Genomic DNA, 27202 nt, shown 5'->3' with positions numbered 1-27202 from the left:
TTGAATTTAAAAGAATGACTCTTACCCATTCTGAGTACATATTTGTCTCGACTCGAGGCACTGAGCTGATGCAGGTCAACATAGCATCATAGACCTTAACCAGAATGTTTTCAAAGTCCTCGAATTCTGGTTCAAATAGGATCTTGTTTTGCTTCACGACCAGCCGCAGAACAAATCCAGGGTGCTCATAGGCTTTTACTGAATGCTTTACAGAAAAGACAACATGAATTAATTACATGAAGTTAAAGCAAAAACATTTTAAGGACATTAAATGCAGCATGTTTTAAAATAAAAGATGCACAAACACACAAGAGAAGTATTTACCCAGAAAACACATTCAACAACACTTAGTTTGAATATGAGCCATATAGAAGAATCATGATAGAAACATGATTCTTCTATATGGCTCATATGATATAACAACAATATTAAATGTTGTTACAGATAGTGTTGCTACAATATTGCATACAATAGTAAATTTGGTATTACTGGACTAAAAAAATGCAGTGACAAATGTGTTTTCTATACTGTAATATGGATTTTTTTTAGGTTGAATAAATTATTGTAACTTGCTAAACACTCAACAAAATCGAACTAAACTTGACTAAACTGATAATTCTCTCTTTATACACATAAGAGAAGTGAGTTGATAACTGCATGTAGGGACATGTTATACGTATATGCATCATTACTGTACATTAAACATTGTTTTAAAGGAAATTCCTACTCTGGGTTTTTGACTAGAGACGCAGAAGTGACTGGTAAACCTGTAGATGTTGAAAATTTGAGTCATGCCAGTGTTTTAAATGTGATATTAAGCAATGAAAATGTAACCTCTTAATCCTTCTCTCTCCTCATGCCTGTTACCATTTCCATTAGTATATCTGCTATTGTTGAACAATTCACAGCACTGTGCATTAAGGGTAACAACCCAATAATAAGCTGGAAGTTTAACAAGTTAACATCAGCACATAGCATGCAATGTATGTCTCACTGGATCTGGAACTATTAGGTGTGTGTAGTCATAAATAGACTCCAAGGCCAGATTCTGGAGCTGAGAAGACATTAGAGCAGCTATGCAGTTGAAGAACGATTGCAGCCGTGGTGGATCAGTACTTTCGGGTACCAAGTTGCGCCGGCTTCCCTGATAGCAGATTTGTTGCACTTCAGGAATCCACCTGTTTTATCCAAGAGTTTCTTTTCAGTATCTCTGCTATACAGTACAAACTATCCCATTATTTCCACCACTTCCTATAATAAGAGTCAGCCAAAAAATTTATACACACTTCAGGAAAAAAAAACTACTATAAATATTTTTATATTAAATGTGTTGCATTTAATATACAGTAGTTGATCAATCGGAATGGTTATTACCGTCGCGCTCACCGCCGCGTAAAAACGTCAGCGGCCAAAATAAATTAGTTGCATTTCAAAGTCATTCGTAAAATGGCCGCCAAGTGGCGCAAAGTGACATTTTCGCTCGTTGCCGTAAATACAACAGTGACCGTTATACAGCGTATCTCTGTATCTGTTTATTGTTATTTAAGTTCTGGATTATTTCAGGTACTTTAAACACATTGTTGGGTTGCTCATGTTGGCTCATATGAGATGTAGTTTACGAATGAACACCTGGTTGGGTTATTTTGACCCAACAACTGGTTTATTCATTATTCTTTCCTTTCTCCAAATATCAGCCTGCAGAATGTTTGAAATATTACTGTTATTGTGTCACAGGTGTAGTTTTAAGAGTTGTTTAGGCAGGAATGCGTGTGTATACAGCTCAAAACCTCCATAAGTTATTAAAGATAGCGGCTATTTAGAAAAAATGCCCAGTGATTTCTGAGCTTCAGGAAATCTCCCGGCGCTCTGCGCATACCACCGGGCCAACTCATGTCGGAAAGAATTTATAAACGGTTTCTAAACGTGGGCTATTGTTTTTTTTTTTACTTATAGTATTTGTTAATTTAATTTAAATGATGTTTGGGCTCAGGACTTCAGAATCGTGATTCTACTCTTTAATTTACTCCATAGTTTTAATCAGCGCTCAGCCGCATGCATTAAGTTTTCCAGAGTGCACCGGCAGAAGTAGAATAATGATTATGAACGCGTCGGGAAAACAGCAAGCAGACTTTAAATAAACGTTTGCGTTTATTTTCTGACGCGCTCAAGGTTACCAAAAACAATACAGAGCAGCACAGCTTACAACACTTACAAAATCACAACGTTTTTTCGTTATTGTGAGTGCGCTTAAATAAAAGTTAAGTCTTATAAAGGCATGTAGTCTTATATAGTTTTATTATATAGTTTTTGCACATTAATCTGACACAGTTTTTTCAGCCTGTCACGGCGTGCGCCCAAATCAATATCGCTCCTCGCTCACTAGTTAGGCGGCCTCCCCTTCAGACATGCGAAGCAGCGGGACCGCAGAATTACACATGACTGGTGAGCTATCGTTACTATCGTTGCCCGGCCTTGCACTCCGCGCTAGAAAATACTCGGGGTTTGTTGGGCTACAGTGGATTTTACTACGCGCTGTGTATGCAGCGCGCGTGCAACAACGCGGAAGTGCGGCATGCAAGCAAGGCAAATGGAACGCGCCCCAGTAACTTCAAAGGAGCGAGAGGTGGGAGGGGGGCGGTACCATCCGAGGAGAGCAGAGTCAGCGCGAGCAGACGGATGGCCATTGCACTCACACTGTGTAGTAAAATCCACTGTAACCCAACAAACCCCAATCATCACCAGCCGTGCCTTATTCCGTCATGTCATGTGGGCATTATAAGCTTTGTATTGAAAACTTCTAACTAAAAAGTGGCAGCTGGCACGCCTTATTTTGTTAATAGTCTAAATAAAAACCCTCCGATTTAATTTCCTATAGTCTAACCAGCGCTCAACCGCACGCATAGTTTTCCCAAACGCGAGGAAGTTTTTGGTGCTAAATAATGTTTATGCAGTATAAGAATTCCCATTAATCCTGGGTTGTTCTTTTAGTGTCACTATAGTGCTTTACAATGCCAGACAACATTCAAATACAAATGATTCACCCTCCCCAGGTGTGAATCGGCTGTTCTCACCTATACATTCAGAGGAACTGAAATGCATTTCTCCCCACTTTAAAAACCTCTTGAATCTGAGGCTCTTCTGGAGACTTTCAGTGATTTCAATTTGTGTAATTTTAATCTCCTGGATTCTAGATTCTAAAGTTGACATTGTTACCTTTTTTAATCATTGGAATGGAAGAACTTATTTTCCTTATGATAGCATAAATTGCATTGTTTTTAATCAGTCTATACACAATAATATTATTTGTTTTTTTTGTTTTTTTTTAACGGGTATGGGGGCTATCTTGGTTCATTAATCTCCGTGCCTGGTTTAGGTTTAGTATTCAGTGCGCATCTGTTATATTACAACTATCATAACACTCAAATACCTTTTATTGGGGGTTAAGTGACTGATGTGCCTAACATTTTTCAGCTGAGCCTTTGTTTCACTGAAAACGACCGCGACACCCCCCTCTCTCTCACACACACACACACACACACAGAGCCGAACAAATCATTAGCACGTCCCTCCCCCAAACAGCACAGACATTTACTTACACCTGAACTGAGTTGTTTGAGTAACATGGGTCGAACCCGTTACAAATCATAACAGTCTACTGCATTTCATTCTTATAATAACGCAAAAACACAAGCGGGGCTGAAAGACCGACATCTGCTGACGCAGTAGAACGTCCTAACACTGTTTTAATTTTATGGTCATTTATTTCAGTTAATAAATCTACTATAAATTTAAAGAACACAAGAAATAAGATGACACAAATCCATACACGCTTTTTTTCTAATTACAAGTGATAAAATCAAAAGGCTCACTGGCTCACACATTTATTGTGCTTAAATTTGATCCTAATAAGATTTGATTTAATTTGAATTTTAGAACAGTGGCAGCTGGAACACCTAAACAGATGCAGGATTATTTTTTTATAATCTAAATAAAAATGCTTTTTTAAACGTGGGCTATTGTTATTTACATGCAATATTTGTTAATTTAATTTAAATGGGGTTTGGTCTCCGGAATGTTGAGCATCAGGATCCTCTTCTTTACTTTCCTATGTAGAATCAGCGCTTAATCGCACGTATAAAGTTTTGTAAATTCGTTTAATGTTTAATAGTAAATAATGACCCCCGTTGCGCTGTACCACCGCTCGGAAAACCTTATGAAATACAAGTTTAGGACAATTATGATGATCTGCCACGGCGTGCGCGTGTGATGGGTGTACGCCCAAATCTACTATAACTACTCCCTCACTCCGTAGGCTCCCTGAATAGGCACCAAAGGGACGGGGCCGCTTATTTGTGCCGGCTGGCGATAATTAACGTTAATATGATCTCGGGCTTGCTCCGCATTATAAAAGCAAGGCGCGGAGGTTTGTCTGAGGTCTGGGAAGTACGTGATGTAATGGAGAATATGAAAGAAGCATGTCAGTGGGGAGATGTGACGCGGCCAGGCACTTTAAACAAGGACACTAGAATTCCGCCCTTTGATCTCCGCGCTGAGGACAGCGCGAGAAAGAGCTGCGCGAGCTCCCGCGGCATCTTCACTCCCCCACCGTGCCCGCCCTCGCAGCCCCGCTGCCGAAGAGGAAAAGGCTGCGAGGACGTTTGTGTTAATTTTTTTTACGTCAGCGAGGACTCGCGCCGGCCATCGACAGCGGGAGAAGCGCTGCCTCCGCGTGCTCAGTTCTGCCACTCCGCGCACCAACACTTATTGTCAGCTGTGTGCCCGCATGCCAGTGTGGCACAGCCCCCGGAACTGCACATGCACAATCTTTATCCCTTTCTTTCCTTTCTCCCTCCAACACTTTCCTTCCCCATTTTACCTAAATAAATGACCCTTTTCCCGTAAGACCTCGCCTCGTGTCCGTGCTTTATGGTGCCGCCCGTGCAACATGGGTCGAATCCGTTACAGATCATAACAGTCTACTGCATTTCATTCTTATAATAAACGCAAAAACTCAAGCGGGGCTGAATGACCAACATCAGCTGACGCAGTAGAACGTCCTGACAATGTTATAATTTTATGGTCATTTATTTCAGTTAATAAATCTACTATAAATTTAAAGAACACAAGATATAAGACGACACAAAACCCTACACGCGTCTTTTCTAATTACACGTGATAAAATTTAAAGGCTCACTGTGTTAACATTTATTTTGTTTAAATTTGATCCTAATAAGATTAAATTTAATTTAAATTCTACATTTGTATCGTCATTTTAGTTCTGTGATTATAAATTTGTTTTACTACAATGTTTTACTTGATTTTATCCGCTACTACGTGCAGTTCTAAAACTCTGTGTCTCATTAATCCAGCAGAGAATGAACTAAGGCACGAGGCGTCAGTCTGTAGTTATATAGCGCCACTCAACGGTAAAAGCCAGCAAACGCACAAAGCCAAACGGTACCGCCGAGCGCGGCGACGGTAGGACCTACAGTCCGATTGATTAACCACTGTAATGTTGCATGTGTTGTGGTTGGACCTGGCGAACGCCTATGGGTCCATACCACATAAGCTGATAGAGCTCGCTCTGCACATCCACCATGTTCCAAGAAAAATCAAGGACCTCATTCTGGATTATTATAATAACTTTAGGATGAGAGTCACTTCTGGGTCCGAAACATCAAACTGGAATTACAGGCTGCACCATCTCTGTTGTCCCCTTTTCCCTAGCCATGAATATGGTGGTCAAGTCAGCCGAGGTGGAGTGCACAGGGCCTCTGACTAAGTCTGGTGTGCGACAACCCCCCATCAGAGCCTATATGGATGACCTCACAGTAACAACAACATCAGTACCAGGGTGCAGGTGGATCTTACAAGGGCTCGAAAGAATCATCAGCTGGACAAGGATGACTTTTAAGCCTTCCAAATCAAGGTCCATGGTGCTGAAGAAGGGGAAGGTGATCAACAAGTTTCGTTTTTCCATCTCAGGAATTGTCATCCCAACCATCACAGAGCAACCCATCAAGAGCTTGGGAAAACAGTTCAACTCCAGCCTGAAGGATTCAGCAGCCATCCAGAAGGCCAGTTTAGAGCTCGGCACCTGGCTCTCCAAGGTAGACAAGTCTGGCTTGCCCGGTAGGTTCAAAGCCTGGATCTACCAGCATTCAATACTACCCCGCATTCTGTGGCCTCTGCTGATTTATGCAGTCCCAATGACAGCAGTTGAGACCCGAGAGAGAAGGATCAGCAGCTTTCTTCGAAAGTGGCTGGGCCTTACTCGCAACCTCACCAGCGCTGCCCTGTATGGAACAAGCAACATTCTGCAGCTGCCTCTTAGTGGCCTCAAAGAAGAGTTTATGGTGGCACGCACCGTACAGTACAGTATAGGGACTCAAAGGACTGCAAGGTGTCAGCAGCAGGTATTGAGGTGAGGACAGGAAGGAAGTGGAGGGCTGGGGAAGCAGTGAAGCTGGCAGAGTCGCGCCTAAGACAGAAGGCACTGCTGGGCACTGTGGCAACAGGTAGAGCAGGTTTGGGCTACTTCCCAAAGACCCTCATGAGCCAGTCCCGAGGAAAGGAAAGGCACCATCTGATCCAGGAAGAAGTTAGAGCGGGTGTGGAGGAAGAGCGAGTGAGTAGGGCAATGGGACTATGGCAACAGGGAGCGTGGACGAGGTGGGAGAGTGTACTGCAGCGAAGGATTACCTGGGCAAACATCTTGCAGCCAGACTTCCAGCCGGTCCGCTTCCTGGTGGAGTCCATCTATGATGCCCTACCAAGCCCAGCGAACCTCCATGTGTGGGGGAAAAGTGAGACACCCTGCTGCCCTCTGTGCTCCGGCAGAGGTTCTTTGGAACACCTCCTCAGTGGCTGCGTAAAGGCTCTGGCGGACGGCCGCTATCGGTGGCGCCATGACCAGGTGCTTAAGGCAGTCACTGAGAGTCTAGCCTCAGCCATCAGCTACAGCAAAAAACAACATGCTCAGAAGAAGGTAATCTCCTTTGTTAAAGCTGGTGAAAAACCCAAGGGCACACCAACAGATATCAACAGGCCATCTGACTGGCAGCTGTAGGTGGATCTGGGGAAACAGCTGAAGTTCCCCCAGCACATTGCAATAACAACCCTCCAGCCAGATATGATCATGACCTCTCAGTCTTCAAAACAGCTGATCATATTGGAGTTGACAGTGCCCTGGGAGGAAAACATTTAGGAGGCCAATGAGAGGAAGAGGGCTAAGTACCAGGAACTGGTGGAGGAGTGCAAGGAGGGAGGCTGGAGGACCTTCTACAAGCTCATAGAGGTAGGCTGCAGGGGATTTGCAGGAAGATCACTGTGCAAGGTTCTGAGCCGCCTGGGCATCATAGGAGCAGCAAAGAAGAGGGCCATTAAGTCCGCAAGTGAAGCCGCTGAGAAGGCCACACGGTGGCTTTGGATAAAAAGGGCAGATCCGTGGGCTGCTACTGGGACGCAAGTTGGGGCCTGATCACCCCCGGCTGGGTCGACTGGTTGAGGGTGTATGATGTTGCGAGACCCGAAACACTCGATGACCTCAGGAAAATCACTGATCATGCGTCCCAGTGCATCCAGGAGATGTTTCAAAAATAGCTATAGATTATATATTGATAGATATGGTAATATTATAATAACAATATGATAATATTATTTATATTATATCAATATAATATACCATACATAATTCTTTTTCTGAAGTGTGTATACATTTTTCTGTAACTCTGTATATTACATAAATCTAGAAAATTTCTATTTCTTACATTCACATAAATATCTATGTGAATTATAGAAATTGAGAATAGTTGAACCAAATAATTGTTTTTAGCATTAATTCAGCATTTAATTATAATTAAACATCTAAAAAAAAAGCCTATGTTTTAATCTAAATTATAAGGACATAAGATTTTATTGGTAGTATCTGCTGGGAGGTAAAAGTAAAAAAATAGCCATTTGCTTACTTGTTTAGCAGAGTGGCCTGAGCACTTTCAACGTGTCTGTTGACAATCTGCTGAAAGACAAAAAGCTCCAAAGCCTCCTCTTGTGTATGGCACTCTGTTACATCCAGAAGACGTAAATCTCTGAGTAAAAAGATGAAGATGAAAACAGAGACAAAAGAAGAATTGAAGACAACATTTATGTTCCTCTCCTTTAATTCTTAAAACTTCCAAAAAGCAGGACATAAACATATATACAGAACAGTGTTTAGACTTACTTGAAGGACATATGCCACAGCTTCATCACAGACTGCATGATGGGGTTGATGGCATGGAGATTCTGTCTCATCACATTTAGCACCTGATAGAAAGATGCTTCCCATGGTTTGGGTATAACTGCTATCCTGAAAGACATTGTAAGCCAAATTCTATATAAATCCTACAAATGTTTAATCACTCCTTCGTAAGATATTGTGTCTCCATCACCTAATGGCAGACGTATTAATAAAGGCAGTTTAGTTGGTGGTATTAAAGGAATAAAAAAATAATAATAAAATCAAGCTGGAGTTAATTGGAATTCTGTGAGATTGGTATTCGTACTCTTGTCTGTGAGGTGGAAGTGTGTCCTCTTTCTGGTCGTCCATCTGTTTCTGTTCTTGTAGCAAAAAATCCACTGCAAAAGGGAGGGGTGTTGATGTTGTTATTGCTAACTATTCATGGGTGGGCAATACAAACTAGCATATAATTCATTTGAAATAACAATTTACCATCATACACTATTATTTTTTTCTAAATTGCATAATCATAAAAGTTGCAAGTGAAAAAAACACAATTTGTTAAAATTCCTTAGCGTTGGCTATGCAGACAATCCAGATGATCAATAAATGATCCATTTAATGTAAGGGTATAAAGAATAGATTATTAATTAAAGCTATAAGTACTGCTAGAAAGAGTTGTAGTGCTACATTTTATAGGTGAAGTATAGGTGAAGCATGCTCTCCTCCATCAGTTTATATACATACGTATACAGTATATATATATTTTATATACACAGTATATATGATATGAAATATAACACATTGCTTACGTATAGCTTTTTTTTCGCTCAGCCGATACTCATCTATTATCTCATCTGTGAGAACCTCAGTGAATCTTGTTAATCTCTTCAGGTGATATGGTACGCGGCTCAAGATTGCCTCCATCCAGGAATTTTCCATAGAGCCCAAGTACAGCATATCAATTCCGTATTGAATAAAGTTATTATATTTCTGGGGAAAAATTGAGAAAAAAAATTACATACTTAAGGTTATATTTTTACTGCTGCATGAATATTATGTTACAATACAAGACTATTTCATGATTAATTCAACGGCAATCATAGTGTAGATCATTCAGCATTCTGTTTCTAAATGTATTATTTTTTATCAAACATGAACATTTTTTCATGCAGAATAAAATGCAGTTTTGTTTATACTGTAGCAACTACAGTACTTACCACCATTTTTGCAGATGGTGTTTGAGAACTGTGTGGCTCTTGTAAGCCTTCTTTTGTGTCTGATTCCTCCCCCCTATGCCAATCAAAGTGGAGAAAAAAATATTATTAATAAATTATAAATATAGCATTTAAAGATATAGTCCTTAAGATAAGACATAGTATAATTATTTTCTCAAAGTTAACTTTTTATGCACGCTTAAGGGTCCACACTTATGGATGGTCTATTTACGGCTCCTGCTCTGTTAACATTTAATGACAAAAAAAAAAAAAAAAGTTAGGTTAGTGAATAATAGAAAAAAATGAGATTGTTTTACCATTGCTGAAAGAAAACTCACATTTACGTTTCAGAATTTGGCAAACGGCCTTATCTAGTGCGACTTGCATCTTAGCAGTTGAGGGTTAAGGGTTAATATATAAATGAAATACTCATTAAGAATTTGGTAATGTTATGGGTTCTGACAATTTCGAAAAATAATAATTACAAGAACATATTGACAAGATTCCTGCGAAGCTCCGCGCGGTCTTTTATCATGTCTGTATATTGTTCGAAGAAATCAGTAGTCGTGACTGTACTGCATCTTCTGCTGTCTGATGGCTTGATCCAACTTGGTACTTCTAACGGGGAAAAAAGTAATCAGTTGAACTTCACACAACTCAAGAATTCTTCCCTATCAGTAGCAATATAAATAATTGTAATTGGTGAAATTTGAGGTTATTATCTCTACTGGCATTTTCATATTTTATGAATATGATGTAAAGTGGTCTCCTTACTGAAAATCGAAGCATCCGGTTTCCATTCCGTCATGGACACAGGTCTCTCACAACCCTAAGGGGACAAGGCCATTACATGAGTGAATATCTGTTCATACAAACACTGAAACAATACTGCTTTATAACTTAAAAATTAATTAATTGTGCCCCTTAATCACTCACCCCTAGATATTGTGGCAGGCAATTTAAGGATGGCTCTGGGAATTCTTCCGCAGACGGATTTTTTCCACCTGTATCCTGCATGGAGAATTTTTTATTTTTTTTGGAATAATGATTTATTTTCTTTAAAACCTTAAAAAAAAAATTCTATTCGAGATGCAGCTTAAGCATGAAAAGTTTTAAAGACATCCTTAACTCATTAGTGTGTATAACATCACTGTGTCTAATATCTTTCACATGTAGTTGAATGTGAACACATTCAACACACTTGGGAGTCTTTTCTGCTTTGTATGGATCATTTTATATGACAACACATGTAAGTGAAAGAAATATTCAGTTGATATTTTTGCATATAATGCATATAATGTACAGTATATAACGGATATATCGTATAATAAAAATGTCAAATGTAGTCCTGTATTATGAATCTGGATCTGTATTGTGAATAATAATGACTAAAGATCAGAGGTGTCAAGTAACGAAGTACAAATACTTCTTTTACTTAAGTAGAAATTTTGGGTATCTATACTTTACTGGAGTAATTATTTTTCAGCTGACTTTTTACTTTTACTCTACATTTTCACGCAATTATCTGTACTTTCTACTCCTTACATTTTAAAAATAGCCTCGTTACTCCTATTTAAAAAAAACAAAACAAAAAAAAACATCCGCATAAATCGCGCCATCCGGATGGAGGGAATTAGATTGTGGTTGGATGAGAGATATAAACATTCGGACACCCTATTGGTTGGTACGCGATCCATCGCACCTGCACATGACGTCACGTCACACGCTCCAGCAAGGACGTTTGAATAAAGACCTTGCAGAACTTCACGGAACATTAGCGGAACGTCGGCGGGCAATCGCGGCAGCTCACGGTGCCATCTTACCGGGACTCAAAGCGCATAGGCAAAGATAGGGGCAGAGCCGGCCCAAGGCATAAGCGAACTAAGCGGCTGCTTAGGACCCCATGGCCACCAGGGGTCCCCCAAGAGTACATAAAATTACATAGTTTTTTTTTTTTTTTTCCTTTATATACGTTTAATATTTTAGTTGATATCATATTGGTAATGAAATCCATTATTCAATTTTAAAAAACAACGCAATGTTATTTTAACTGGCTGCTGCAGGATGCATGCACAGTTGGAGTATGACAGCCATACAATGCCTGAGGGAAGTTAACTTAAATTTATTGAAGAAGCAGTGTCACTGCAGCAAAACAATTAATAATCTTACAAAAAATGATATATCTTTCTGGTGCAGAAAAAAACGGAAGAAATCAGAGGAAGAGAAAAAACAGCAAGATAAAGGTAAGTTTAAAAAATGAGTATAAACTTAACGAGGCTAAATTGCAGCTAACAGCTTGTCAATTCATGCTCGTGCAAAGGATGAGACGGACAAAATCAGAGATGGAGAGTCTTCCAGAACTCCCCCAAAGAAAAGATGACTGCATTTGACCTTCTCACTTAACTCTCTCAAAATGAGATCTGTGAGTTGTACCCGAATCTTTGGGTTGCTCTCCGGATAGCCTGCACTCTCCCTGTGACTGTTGCATCTGCAGAGCAGAGCTTTTCCAAACTCAAACTGATCAAAAACCATTTGAGATCTTTCATGGTCCAAGAAAGACTGAGTGGACTTGCACTAATTGGTATTAATAACAAAATTGCCAGTCAGATATCTTATAATGATATCATAAATGACTTTGCCTCCAGAAAAGCAAGGAAACACAAATTCTAAGGAAAGTGGAATATTGAGGTGGAATGTTGAGTTAGTTTGTCTTTTCATATATGTTTGTATTTGACTAATTTGTAGTTCTTTAGTATTTAGCTTTATATTTTATTATTTATTATATTGTATTGTTTAATTATTTTTTGCAACATGTAAAAAAATGTACAATACAATCAACTACAAATAAAATAAAGTGGTTGAAGTGTTTACAGTACAATCATTGTCTACTAGTTTATTTTGCCACTTTTCAGTACACCACATTAAGTATGCCAACTGGTACTGCAAGACTTTGAATGTTAAAGTGCAAAATAACATCTGACTACAGACTATAGTTTTGCCACTGTTACAATTAAAGATCATAGCAAGGGTAAAAACATTGTTATGATGTCAGCAACAGCTCCCAAAAAAAACAAACATTTATATTGGGTGTGTTAGATTTATAGTGGGTAAACAATAAAGGATTGACAATAATTAGTCATATTGGTGGCACAGAGGGGCCCCCAAATAAGATTATGCTTAGGGCCCCCGAAGGCTTAGGCCGGCCCTGGATAGGGGTATAAGGTTGTGATAAGTAGACAAAGATGTTCGTGATAGAGACTTAAGATTCGAGCAAAATGTCACAACCAAGCACCAGCGAGGAAGGTAACAGCACCAGGAAGGTAAGAGGAATGAAATATATAATTTTTCAACCAAACAAGGCTAATTTTTACTAAGCCTGCCCTGGGTACACAGCCTAAGCTTTTATCCTTAATGACCCCAATCATCTGCTTTTACTTTTATACTTTAAGTAGTTTTGAAACCAGTACTTTTACACTTTTACTTAAGTAAAAAGCTTGAGTTGATACTTCAACTTCTAAAGAAGTCTTTTTAAACCCTAGTAGCCATACTTCTACTCAAGTAATGAATGTGAATACTTTTGACACCACTGCTAAAGATTAATTGACTATAAAACGATTGAATAACACAAAGTACACAGGTATTTATTGTCAGTCTCACACTGCCCTCTAGCGGCTTGAGCATGTTTTGCTGCTAAGTATAAGCCCAAATATGATCTGTGAGTGAATGTAAACGAAATTATGAAATGTATAAATAAAAAACATTTCGGAAAGTTGAAAGTGCACGAAAATGTATTGCATTGTTTAAGTTGATTAATCAACTCAAACAATGCAAAACAATTAAGGCAGGGATGCACCCTGGATGGAACCCTGTCTTACCTTACTATCCATGATATTAAATTCTAAATGCACTCGTATACAGATTCAAACATCCTCATGAAGTCTGTCAAAAACAAAAAGATTAATCAACATCAGTTCCATTTACTATTTCCTTATATTAAAACTGGCTAATATTTAAACTGACTAATAGGTTTTTAATACTTATTAAATACAATAAAAGAGAAAAAGAAAGCTTCTGGGTTTTGCATGCATGAAAATGGATCCATCTTCAACAAAGTCCTTAGAAGATTCTGGAAACTAACTGTTTTTTTTTTTTTTTTAAGATATTCTTTTGAATGCAGAAACTTTTTTTCCTTGCTCCGCAGCGGTTATTTGCATGTACATAAGCAGTACTGTCTGTATAAGGTGGATGGTGAAAGAAAAGGATTTTAATTAATTACGGCGTAACCATATAAACTGTAGCCTGAATCACACAGGCTCATTTAAAGTCGTGTACTCAATCATTTCCTAAACAATTCTTTAAAAATTGTAGTAAAGAAATTACTTTAAAGTAGCAATTAATTAATTTTAGTATCAAGACGTGATTTTGATTTATTAATTGTTTGTTTATACAAACGGTTAATTACACTAACAATATTAAACCTTAATACCGTTTTATTCGGGTTTTAAGCTATACTAAATCTAAAAGATAACACTTAGACGCTTTAGTAAAGTAATTTAAGATGATTGTTTACTAAGGTTGACGCCTATTATGGTGGTTTATAAAATGATTAATAGGAACGCCGACAGCTCGTATAAACGTCAAGGCGGACCGAATTTACTATTACTTTTTAAAAATGCACAAATTAACTTACCAACAAAGATAATCTTCTCATACATAAAATAATTAACCTTGTAAGATTTGCCATGAATCTAGTCAAAGTGACGTGATTAAATAAGGTCACTCTTCCCATTATGACGCAATCATCATAGTTATGAATAGTGAAAAGACGGACCAGCACTTTTAACTAGCTACAGAAAAAAAAAACTGCATAATAATTAATGGTCACGGTCGGCATTTGTGTTACAAATATTTAATTATAAATGTGTAAGAGTTTTATTTGAAAAATTGCGCACTATTCGTTCAGTCATGGTGTGGTCTAATTATGCCTTTGGCCGCACAAATCGTCATGTTTAATGATAAAATGCATACAAATCATACATAATTTTATGATGCTTTGGGGCCATTTTGCTGCAATGATCCCTAGTTTGTTAACATCTTGTTTTGCTTTACACTTTGTTTTAATTTAAATACAATTAAAATTTGATTTTATTTATTTATAATCAGCAAGCTTTTTATCTTGGTCAGGATAATAGTGACTCCAGAACCTTTTCCAGAATCACTGGGAGTAAGGCAGGAATGCACCCTGGATGGAACCCTGTTTACCGACCATCATGTTAGGAGGTGGGAGGACTATGATAAAAATATGATTTAATTAAAAAAATATTATATTAAAAATATATTATTATTATTATTATTATTATTATTATTATTATTATGTAATTAAAGCACCAAAATGTAGGCTACTATTTTATTTATTGGTGTTTTATTGCATGTGTTTCTGCTGTAAGGTGTCCTTGGGTGTCTTGAAAGGCGCCATCAAATAAAATGTATTATTATTATTTTTTTTTATTTTTTTTTTTTTTTACTCCACATGAAGTCTTTGGCAAGTCCTACTTGGCAAGGATTTCTTTTCTGTTGCACAACACACTCATACTTTGAGGAGTTAAGTTGAACACAAATTCTTATAAAATATCACAAGGAAGCTAATCTTGCTCATGGGATACAGCAGGACAATGATAGAAAAAGGATCAGAAGCACACTAGTAATCTACATCAGAATGGCTGAAAAAGAAATGAATTAAGGTTTTGGAATGGCCTAGTCAAAGTCTAGCCCTCAACCCAGCTGAAATGGCGTGGTGGGACCTTAGAGAGCTGTGCATAAACTCATAACCAAAAACCTCAATAAATTTAAGAATCACTAAATGGTGGACAGGATCCGGACTGAGTGACATTTCTATATGGCTGATGCTTTTCTGATAAATAAGAATAATTAATACTGTATACTAGTAAAGGTGTGTGTGGTAGGTGTGGCTGTATCTGTCAATCAACAGAGCCAATCAATGCAATAGCTTATTGTGTATAGACAAAGTGTGTGGAGAAAACAAACTGAAAGTGCAAACCAGCATGGCTTACTAAAAAAAGTTAGGTAGACAATAAAAAATAAACCTTCAAAAATGAATAGACAGATCACTATATGCTAATTTTGGTCTTACGTTCCATGAATGGTCTTCAAATTAAAATAAAAATTTTATTTGTTACATACACAGTACGATATGCAGTGAAATGCTTATACGACCGCCTGTGACCTTAATTTTTTTTTTAAACAATCAACAAGAAATAAGAAAGAGAAATAAATAGCTGCAACTATAAGAAAGTAAAACATTTTTTTTTTTTTTTTATGTAAGAAATATAAACCCTATCTGTACAAAAGACAGAAATGGAACTACTGGAAAGTCCGGAAGTGTGCAAATGTGCAAATATAAATAAAAATGGAAATGAATGAAAATGTGCAAATATGCAGTGTGTGTGCAAATGTGCCAAATGTGCTATAACCATGATCTTCATGAGTCAGTTTTATTGTGGTGTTTGATGGGTTTCAAATGCAATTAACAATACTGTTCTTGCAAGAACTGTTCCAGAAGAGCTGACCTTCATGTCTTAAAATAACAATCGAATGTTGTTGTTTTTACTTAAATGGTCTGGTTTGTGTGTGTGTGTGTGTGTGTGTGTGTGTGTGTGGGCGAAAAGAAAAAAAAAAGTTTTATTTTTTCTATACACAGGGTATTAAACTGTTTTCCTGAGAATAAATCTAGGTGCTGTTACTGCACCAAAATATTAAATAGCTCAAGTTCTTTCCACCAAAAGAGATGTTTTAAAAATGAATCGTAAAAAGTACCCTTATTAAGCAAACATTTGCTCTGAAACAAGGTTTTATTTGTATGAATTTTTAGATTATTTTTGTCTAGCAAGAGAAGGGAGATGACATGGAACAAGGGTCACCCAAAACAAGGCTGGAACTATAACAACTAACTACACCACCTGATCCTCACCAACACATGCTCCTGCAAAAAAAAAAGGCACGTTTTATTTAGTCACCCATTTTTTGCCTCCTTCATCACTGCCACAATACTAGCACAAAAACAAGTTGCTAGTTTGTAAACATTTTACACCAAGTTTGGTTATTTCTACATACAATTTGAAATCTAGGTTATTGGTAAGCCATGTCTAACAATTTAAACAAAAACCAATTGTCTGTTTAGCAAAAAAATAAAAATAAATACACACCAGATTCCTGTAGGAGGGTGGTCGCTATATCCATAGCCCCATTTTTTAACCAGCACTTTATATTGTTTTATTTTTTATTTAAAAGATTGAAATGTATTTGCAGTTTAAAACATTGTTTTAGCGCAGAACATTATAATAACTTTTAATGCTAAGACGTCCAAAGGGTACAAGAATAGGCATCTCTTCTCACAGAGATACAGCACCTACATATTTGTGAAGGTGGGTTCTTTTGTAGGTTTTTTTTTTTTGGTAATGCTGTCTTCCAACAATAGTTTCTTAAATAATGCTGCCATATATAAATAAATAATACTGACTTCCCATAAAGGCTATCAATTATTTTGTTGTACCGAAGTACTTACTAGCCAATATCCACGAAATGACTGCATATTGACTGCATATTGTCAAATTATCATCTTTTGAGCTTCTTCATGGGTATGATTTACTAGGTCTTTATACATGTGAAATGCGTATGTTGTTTACTAAACATACTACTACTACTAATAATAATAATAATAAGTAACAATAATTATAATATTCATAACAGTAATAATATCTCACTCTCCAGTTCTATCTCAGGATCCATCCTTGCAATGTCTCATATAGCTCATAGTAACATAGTTTATAAATTCTCACTTTAGAAAGAATAACATGAATATCCTTTCCTGCCCAAGTATCCTACAGAAGTGTGTACAGTATTAGACAATGGTAATGTTACAGTACAGTCTATGGTGAAATGTTAGTTTTAAGTTTAAAATTAAATTAAAAATTAATTGTTGAAAGGCGCAAAACCACATTTCTTTGGATATTTACCCACTAATTGATATCAGGGGTCACACCAGCCCAAAAATCTTTTTGCGGTTGTATCCCTGTTTTTTTTTTTCTAACCTGTGTGAGCCCCCACTGCATCTGTAAAAAGTGAATTAGCTTCTTTATCATCATTTTCCCTTTAAACGCCACATAACTTGAACAACATGTTTCCTGTTACAAAACAAATCCGCGCTTCCATTAACATGTGTGCTGTTTAAAGCCACCTTATTAAAGTAATACATACTATGTTTCCAAAATATAGATTTAGGTTTATATGATATGAAGGCCCCGATATTGGATGTACTTTCAAATGGAATGTAACGAATTCAAAGAGAGTGCACAGCTTTTTTATTTAGGGTAATTATCACTACTTATTGCTAAATTAATATATTCACAGATATGCAATATATCCATGCCACAGCCACTGGTGCACACATGTACAACGAGTTGAAGCTGATAACAGCTTGGATAGGTTTCAATCTTTGACCCCGAGAACATTATATCTGTCATTTCCAAAAACTATTTAAAATGTTGACTTGACAAACCACAAAAAAAATTTTCAGTGTTCCACTGTCCATGAGATAGAGTCCATATTAGTCTTCAGTGCCTCTGGCCGGTATTGATGTATGACTTTACTAAGGGCCGTAAGCATTTGTAAATGCAGTGGCAATGCATTCGATAACACTTCAGCAGTGCCACAGGCTAATCGCCTCTATCCAGGGCCAAAGCTAGACTCTCTGCACAGAGAGCAGAGCATTCTCAGGGGGTCTTTCTGGTAAAGTAATTTTAAAATTCACACCTGCACAATTGCTTATATGTCCTGTCCTGTTCCTAACAGAATGTGACAGTTATTGAGCCAAGCAGGCCTAGGTCTAATAAAACATAAAATAAAACCACTTTGCCACAAAACATTGTTCTGAAGAACAATAAAAGATGACAAGATGAATAACAGGATGCCAGACTTGTTCAAATATTTTAGCATGGAGTATATCGCCACATTAAGATGAGGAAACAGTAACAGCATGGGGTTGAACAGGCCAGGGGCACCGTGCAGTCAGGACCACCACTTTCTTCCACAGAATAACGTAAAAACATATTCAAACATAGAATGGATGCAGTGGTCTTCAACACAATAAGACCTAAAGTTATTAAAGAGTCATTATATTTATTAATTGTTGTCCCTGCTCTTGACTACAACAAAATTTAATATTAGTAAATGGTTAAACGCTGATTTATATATACAGTAAACGCCATTTTTCTTCCTCGTGTCATTACACGCAACGCCCACAAGAGGGCGGGCGGTTTTAAGGCATTTAGCCATTGTAGTTTGAAAACGCGCGACGGCTTTGCTTTACAGATTACTTCGACGGCGCAGTCTGCGGCATTTTGGTGCATTTAGTTTTATTTTATTTTTGTCAGCAAAAGAAGACAGGTATCCGAGATGCCTATGTTACCATGGTAACGCACGAAGGAAGTGACAGGAATTAGAAAGCACCCTTAAAATAACACCGCAGAATGAAATGCAGCCAGTGCGTATAGCGACCCTGTCGTCATTTTGGTTCAAAATCATTTGTAAAAGCTTGTACAATGCAAAACTTGATTCGCTGCTGCCCTCTTGTGTACGCTGCATGTAACTGCTTGAGAAAATGGCCCCAACTCAGCGTTGTTTACTGCTTTGAATTTTATTTAAGACTCTCTAAAATAAACGTATTAAATATTAACTTGTTAAAACTTTTTAGTTTTTATTTATTTTAAGCATACTAGAGTTAAGTCAATGTAGTTGGAAAAAACCAACTGTCATGTAGATATTTTAATGCGCAACACCGGGTTGTACCATTCGGTTCAAGCTGCGGGGGAGTACAGCAAACGTTTTATTTACTTTTTGTCAGAAAAATAACACGTTGTTTTAAAATGGTAAATAACGTAAAACATTGAATAAGAGCATTTATTTTTTGCGTCTCCTTGTTTAAGCGATTCCAAATTATTAGGAAACGTGATTTAAGCCGTCCACTGCCCTCTTGTGGACATTGCGTGTAACTACACAAGGAAAAATACCATTATCTTTTGCGGACGGTTTAATTCACGTTTCCTAATAACTTTCGTTTAGCGTTTTACGTTGCTTTTGTCTGAACTTGTTACAGGTTTAACAACAGTTAATTTTCTTTCCTTTCATATATACCTGTATTAATCAATAGGCACAGCCCCACCAAAAAAAATCTCATTCCCTGGAGTTTATTTTCTTTCTTTATTTCATTATTACTTTTTAAAATAATGCTTTATTTAGAATTCTCAAAACAATTCTGTCATCATTAACAATTTGCAAGTACAACATAAAAAATAGCTGAGTTGCCAAAGGAAACAGTAATATTGGATTTAAATGAAACATCTCAATACAAAATTGACTGATATTGAATTACAGATACAATGGTTGATAAACGCTATAATTAGGATATGCAAGGAACATGGAACAACATGTATGTTTTATTTGGTTAGAAACACATTGTTTGTATAGGCCTTTCTGCAAATTAGGCAAGTCTAATTTTTTATAAACGATAATTAATACAGAGTTGTTTGGGAACGCCAATTAGTCTAACCTGCATATCTTTGGACTGTGGGAGGAAACCCACCAAGCCCGGAGAGAACATGCAAACTCCATGCACACAGAGACGGGAATCGAGCCTGGCCCAGAATTGTTTAAAAGGAAAAGGCGACCAATTACTTTATGTAGTTGTTTTATTATCATTTGGTCCTCACATCTTTGTTTGTAGCAACTGTATATATGTCTCAACAAACTCTGTGTAGGGTTCACTTTAAAGCCTAATTTAAGGAGATTGTTAGATTGTAATTTTTCTCAACTGTAATTTCTGTTATTAATAAGTAAGGAGTAGATTTTTTTCCTGTCTGCTTTTTTTTTTATTTTTTACCAAACCACAGAAATACAGGTTGTTCTCTACTTACAAATGAGTTATGTTCCAGGAGCACGTTCGTAAATCGGATCTGTTCATAAGACAAAGTGAGTCTTATACAACTTTGATACAAACATACAATATAAAACATACCAATCCACTTGACTAAATCTGTCCCCTTTCCCAACACTGCCATCATATGGCCAAAAAATATGTTACTTTTATGTGTCTAGAGAAATGAATCTCACAGTGAAATGTTGTCTCTGTGCTTTGACTGTAGATCATGAGGAATGATGAATATAATATATGATAATGTATAATGTAATTATATATATATATATATATATATATATAATATTTATAATAAATATATATATATATATATATATATATATATATATTTATAATAAATATATATATAATTATAATAATATAATTATTTGTAGTGGAGATGAGTGGTACCCGGTGGGGTCTTCTGCTGTTGTAGCCCATCCGCCTCAAGGTTGTGCGTGTTGTGGCTTCACAAATGCTTTGCTGCCAACCTCGGTTGTAACGAGTGGTTATTTCAGTCAAAGTTGCTCTTCTATCAGCTTGAATCAGTCGACCCATTCTCCTCTGACCTCTAGCATCAACGAGGCATTTTCGCCCACAGGACTGCCGCATACTTTTCACACCATTCTTTGTAAACTCTAGAAAAGGTTCTGCGTGAAAATCCAAGTAACTGAGCAGATTGTGAAATACTCAGACAGGCCCTTCTGGCACCAACAACCATGCCACGCTCAAAATTGCTTAAATCACCTTTCCTTCCCATTCTGACATTCAGTTTGGAGCTCAGGGGATTGTCTTGACCAGGACCACACCCCTAAATGCATTGAAGCAACAGCCATGTGATTGGTTGATTAGATAATTGCATTAATTGAGCAGGTGTTCCTAATAATCCTTTAGGTAGGTGTGTATATATATGGAGTGTAGAGTGTGTGTGTCTACACATTTTTGCAAGATTGAATGTCATTGTTGCCTAGCAGCGATAAAATGCTGGAGATATTGTTTTTTAATGTAATACTGTCCAGTACCATGCTATGCCGCACAGCATGGTTAAAGCAGTAATTTTTCTAACTGAAGAAAGCCTGAGTCTGAGACAGACTAGACCATAATCATCGTCTTGTTTTAAAAGTATGACGAGTACCATTCACATTGTCTGGAATGATTCTAACCAGTGGCAGGACAATAGTGTATGTTTAGCACTGTGGACTCAATGAGGCTTGAGGGTTCAATTCCCGCTTCGGTTCTGTGTACATGAAGTTTGCATGTTATCTCCATGCTAAGTTGGTTTTTTTCATGCTACTTTCCTCCCACGGTTCAAAGACATGCAGGATAGGCCCATTGGTATTTCCAAATTGCCTGTAGTATGTGAGTGAGAGTGTGTGTAAATGTGTGTGCTTATGTCTTCTGTGACCCTATACAGAATAAGCTGCACCGAGAGTGAGAGAGAACGGCTGGAAAGCATATTTCGATGGATGTGAATATAAACACAAATTCAGATGATGCTGCACATTGTTTCACCAGGACAAATTTACACAACTACAACCTCATATAAACAACATCATATAATTGTATCTTTTTTATATTTATATATCAACATAAATATTTTTTCATAGTACTATTACTTATTTAACAAAAATTAAACCAAAAAAAAAAAAAAAACATGTGGGCAATACTAAACTCTGCTTCCCCAGGTTTAAAAGTGTAAGTGGAAACAAGGTGATGCATCATTAGCCCTTGATTAATTTATCATCAGCAGGTGTAAGCAGCTATATTGCTTACAGCGTTTCTTGAAGTACAAAACCTACTGTTTTATAAGTATTGATAAAGCCTGAAATGCTGTATAATCTTTTGTCCTGCAAATCTTCTGCACTAGACCCTGGTCCAACCACCCATAAACTCGAAATAATTTGAAAAAGTGGAAATCTTTGCAAGTAATTTCAAAGTTTTTTTTGCAGAACAAGCAAGTGTTTTGTATTATTATTATTATTATTATTATTATTATTATTATTTTTAAATCATATAATTTGTTTTGCAAAACATAAAAACACTAAATATTATTCAAGGAATTTGCCAACTTTAGACTATTTAACATTTGCAAGGTCACCTAAATAATTAGTTAGGATTTGTTGATATTGTGTGAAGCTTCCCATACCTATATCTTTTACATCTCTCTTTAGGGTTTTTTTATACTGTGCAAATTTCCCCATAGCTCTTCCAACCTCTTTTTTTTTCATCTACTGTACATCATATGTCCATAAATAACAACTCCCTTGTTAAGCTTTCTTATTCCGTATGTAATAATTCCCATTGCTTGCTGGAACCCTTATGTAAAACAATGTCCTTTCCACCTCCCTCAGTCACCGGGTCTCCATACAACTTACATGTGGCTTTTGTTTGTTTGTTGATGTGCTGGATGTATGAGAAACAAACTTATTTGACAATAAACAGAGAGAATTCAATACCCATTGTGTGTTTGACTGTGGCGCTCCCTACATCGATAATCATATTAAGGCACAGCAGTCACATCAAGCAGTAATTCCTCCTCCTTTCATTTATTTTAAATTAACATAATTTTAAAAGTATGGATCAATTATTACTCAAATCGACCAATAAAAGTTCAGTTCATTTGCCCCATAGATTAAATTGCACGTTCTAACTTATGGAGGATGATGCAGGATGCAGTTGCAATAAAACTTCATTTAGCTTAACTGAAGACAAACAATCCAAAATAAAAGTGTAATCGAACAGGGCAAATGGGCAAATGGCAAAAAATGAAAAAAATCCACACATGCTTAAACAGTTCAACACATACAAAATGCTTGGTAAATTCAGTTCCAAAATGTTCAGCATTTACTTTATTTCATGATTAAATATACAGCTAGATTGGAAACATATTGTATGTGTGAAGAGAACCCCAGCGAGCGAGATCTTGCAAGTGGAGTGTCTTGAGATTTGTAATTTAATGTGGGCATGTTTGTAGACTGCTGTCAATTCTGGGAGCTGTGGTTTTGAGCCAAGTCAGGATGGGACCAGTCTTGTAAGTGATGTAACTTCAAGTCTTATTAACAGCAATGCATGCACCACAGATCTATTCTGTATTGTATGCTTGTTGCTGATATGGAGTTGCTTAAGTTACAGAAAAAAACATTGAGCCTTTAACATGTACTGTATAAATGGATCCAATTAAGGACAAAAAAAACAGTCAAAAATCATACTGGGTTAATGATCATATATACAAAATGGCATTAAAATTTTTAGAGTTTTATACTAAGTTTTGTCACTGTTGATAAATTTGAGAAGTCTTACGCTTCAGTATGTTAAAAGTGCACTACCAGGAGCTTATCGGTGCGCTTGTGAAATACGAGGACAGACTCATCCGTCTACTGAAATGACATGCAATTAAAAATTTGTGCTAACATTTATCTTACTTTCGGAATCCCATTCACAATTCAAACCAAAGAAGAGCTAGGTAATTATGGCCAACAGGAGTAAACAACCAACAAATAACAAGTAACAAATAAATTACATAATATTATCAATGGAGATTGCATTGCAATGGTTATAGCTTTTTATTTAATCACACAGAGCCATAGCCCTATTCAGAATGCCTTGTAGAAGAGCTTTGGTGTCTTTTACAAACACATTCTAATACTGGTTCACTAGGCCTCGATTGGAAATTTTGTGAAAACCAGTAATTTTATATCGTTGGCATTAATTAAATGGCAGACAGGAAATGCTGAAGATTTTGTAGAGGTTTTATGTTCTCTTGAAAGAGGATCTTTTAACGGGATGTGTGTATCCCTTCCATCTTCACCAACAATGGTGGATGGGGAGAAAATAAAAATCAGCACTCGCATTTTAGGTAAAGGCGACCCACCAATACAATTTAAAATCGGTCCAGTAAGACAACACCAATGTACATTCATTCATTCATCTTCTGTACTGTTTTCCTGTACAGGGTCACAGGGGGCTTGGAACCTGCAGGAGAGTTTAGGCACAAGGCGGGGCACAAGACAGGTTCATTTCAGGGCACGCACTCACAGACACAGACAGACACTAGGGGAAATATGAAAGCGCTAATTAGTCTAATCTGCATGTCTTTGGACTGTGGGAGGAAACCAGTGTAAACCCCCCAAGCACAGAGAGAATCAGAATTTCATTAAAGAAAAAAAATACAATATTTATAACAATATTCTCATTTTTGAGGTGTATTCATACACACACACACACACACACACACACACACACACACACACACACACACACACACACACACATTCCTAGGGTTGGACAAGATAGGCTACCTCCCTCTTCCCTCCCAGTGAGTCCCTGTCATCATGAAGCTACTCATTACCGATTCAGCTACCCTCTCCTCCTAATTCTGCATGTCACTTTGTCCCTCATCATCGATTACGGTACACACCTGCTCTTCTCCATGACTCACCACCTGCTGCTCTACATCTGTCTGATGATGCTTCGCAAACTTTTGCACTGATGATGAGGTAAAGGGTGCTGCAGCAAACATGTCAGAAACCATTGCACCTTTGGAGGCATCCCACCTTCAAACTTTTAAGCTTTTAATTGCATGGCTTTTTTGCATGCATCTTCCTGCTTAGGTCTGTCCATTTTAACATGGGAGATTTTAAAAGATTTTATATACAGACAAAGCAAAACAATTTCTGGATTTCCTTAAGGCAGAACAGTCACAACAAGGAGACTATCGCTTTTTGGGGACCTGTCTCTCCTCGGAAAGTATCTGAAAAGGCACCAGAAGCTATAGTGTCTTATTTTGTTAAGTAAATATTGGCAGAGTGAAAAATGTATACAGTATGTTGTTGTTTGTCAGAGGTTGTATTGTGTATATATGTATATAATGAGGCTTATTGGCATTCTAAAATTGTCCAAAGTGTGAATGTGTGTGTGTGTTTAAAAATGATTATAAAACTCTGTTCTGTAGAATTAAGTCACACGCACGCACACACACACACACACACTACTCATTTTTAGAATCTAAAGGGTGTAGTTGCCATTCTCAGCTGCTGTGAAACGAAACACGTCGATAGCCTGATGTCGCAAGACATAAAAACCTATAAGGCAGCACCATCAAATAGAAATTATAGATTTTGTCTGAAGGGGCCTCGACCCTAGCACATCATGGAGAAAATGAGAAGTGAGGATGGGGTGTACCTACATTCAGTGACCTTCTTCCTGTCAGTGATGAACAAACAAAAAGAGCATAAATTGTTAAAACAGATGGGATTTAATCATGGCTTAGATATACATATTGTACAGGGGAAGTCGGATCATTTAGCTTTATTGCAGTCATAGTGCAGCACCATGCTTTTTCAAGCCTTGGAGTCAATATCAAACTGCAACGTGAAAATCTCCACATGGTGTCTCTCTTTTTCCACCATTTTTCCAGCAGTTCTTTTCATCAGACATATGAACAGACAAAACACTGCATATGTGTTTAAATACACAAACCCCTTTGAGCACATCTTGTTAATTAAGTCTTGTGCCTCTCTGTGATTTGCTCCCGGTTTTAAAAAGCCATGGATCACCCTTTAGAGCAAACAAGGTACCCTTTTTCAACATCCCATCCACGTTTTTCAAAGGGAAGACGATTGAACTACAGTAGAAGAAACACAATATGAAATAGTCAAATTTCTCTGGTTTCTCAATCTTACTCAAATGTATAATAAGTGTATAATTACTAAAAGAAAGAAAAAAGTTGAACATCCTTGTTCCGATTCAAGGTCGATAATTCGATTTCTTAATTTAAAAGAGGACGTTAATGTCTTTTTGTGTAGGCAGCTGTTCCCTCTGATTCACCTCGACTCCAACGTAATAAAACAGCTCTCCTATCTTGCCTCTCCACACTCCCTTTCATTAGAATCACCTTTCTCTTGCGCAGAAAAAGCTGATTTAGAGGAGGCTTTAGGTTATTACCATCCCTTCATTACACATTCAAAGGTTCCCTTTTCAGAAATCATGTTTCATCTCAAAGTGATGATTAAACTTCTCTCACGAAGACTTCAACTCCGAACCACCCAGACGTGGTTAATAGAAAATCAATAGCAATCAGAATTTGAAGGCTCAGGGGCCAATTATTAGTTTTTCTCAAACTTCACTGAACAGAGTAAAGAGAGAGATAGAGAGAGGAAAAGAGAGAGATAGAAAGAGCGAGAGAGACAAAGGAAGGGCAGATGGGAAGGAAGTGATTCTAATTGTTTGCTTTGTCTCAGATAAAGGACAGACCTTTAATTCAACCTTTTGCACAGAGGCTGGATTGGATTAGTTACTTTTGATGTGCTTTACAACCTTTTTGACTTAAAAGCAATGAATGTGAGACAGCTGTGTTTTGAAATGATGGTGTAAGCCCACACCATATGCTGTTTCATCCCTTAATATGTTGTTTAAATTGTGCCTGAAAAAAATAATACTGGCTTTTTCATACTGACTCTGTATTTTTTTCGATTGTATGCAGAAATTAATTCAAGAGGCTTTGATGTTTATGCTTAAAGGTTGGCCTTCATTTTTTCCATGATAGAAAATGGAACCGTCCTTCATATAAAATGTATATATCTGCTGCACTGCCCACAGATTTAGCTGTTTTTGTACTAAGGATAACCCTCCTTAGTAATTTTAATGTTTGGAACGCCATACGGATGCCATGGTGGCTTAGAGGTTAGCACTGTCGCCTCACTTCTGTTTGGGTGATCGAATCACACCTACAATCAAATAAAGAAATGATAAAGATCAACTGATTTACTAAATGTCAGCTTA

At 37.3% G+C, this 27202-nt stretch overlaps 1 protein-coding gene across 1 annotated transcript in view; it reads right to left on the bottom strand.

Annotated features, from left to right (window-relative positions):
* The window catches only part of LOC128524001 (dynein axonemal heavy chain 7-like), a 92453-nt gene extending 67500 nt beyond the window's left edge, over positions 1-24953 (bottom strand). The window contains exons 1-9 of the mRNA XM_053496263.1: positions 24809-24953; positions 9921-10053; positions 9439-9511; positions 9031-9211; positions 8544-8616; positions 8222-8347; positions 7968-8087; positions 995-1178; positions 26-205 (exon numbers count right to left, since the gene is read on the bottom strand). Of these exons, the coding sequence (XP_053352238.1) occupies positions 26-205; positions 995-1178; positions 7968-8087; positions 8222-8347; positions 8544-8616; positions 9031-9211; positions 9439-9511; positions 9921-10053; positions 24809-24953 (1215 nt within the window). The remainder of the gene's footprint in view (positions 1-25; positions 206-994; positions 1179-7967; positions 8088-8221; positions 8348-8543; positions 8617-9030; positions 9212-9438; positions 9512-9920; positions 10054-24808) is intronic.
* Positions 24954-27202: the final 2249 nt, after the last annotated feature.

This window comes from Clarias gariepinus, chromosome 5, assembly GCF_024256425.1.
Source record: "Clarias gariepinus isolate MV-2021 ecotype Netherlands chromosome 5, CGAR_prim_01v2, whole genome shotgun sequence".
NCBI lineage: Eukaryota > Metazoa > Chordata > Actinopteri > Siluriformes > Clariidae > Clarias > Clarias gariepinus.
This window is presented reverse-complemented; position numbering and strand designations above follow the sequence as displayed.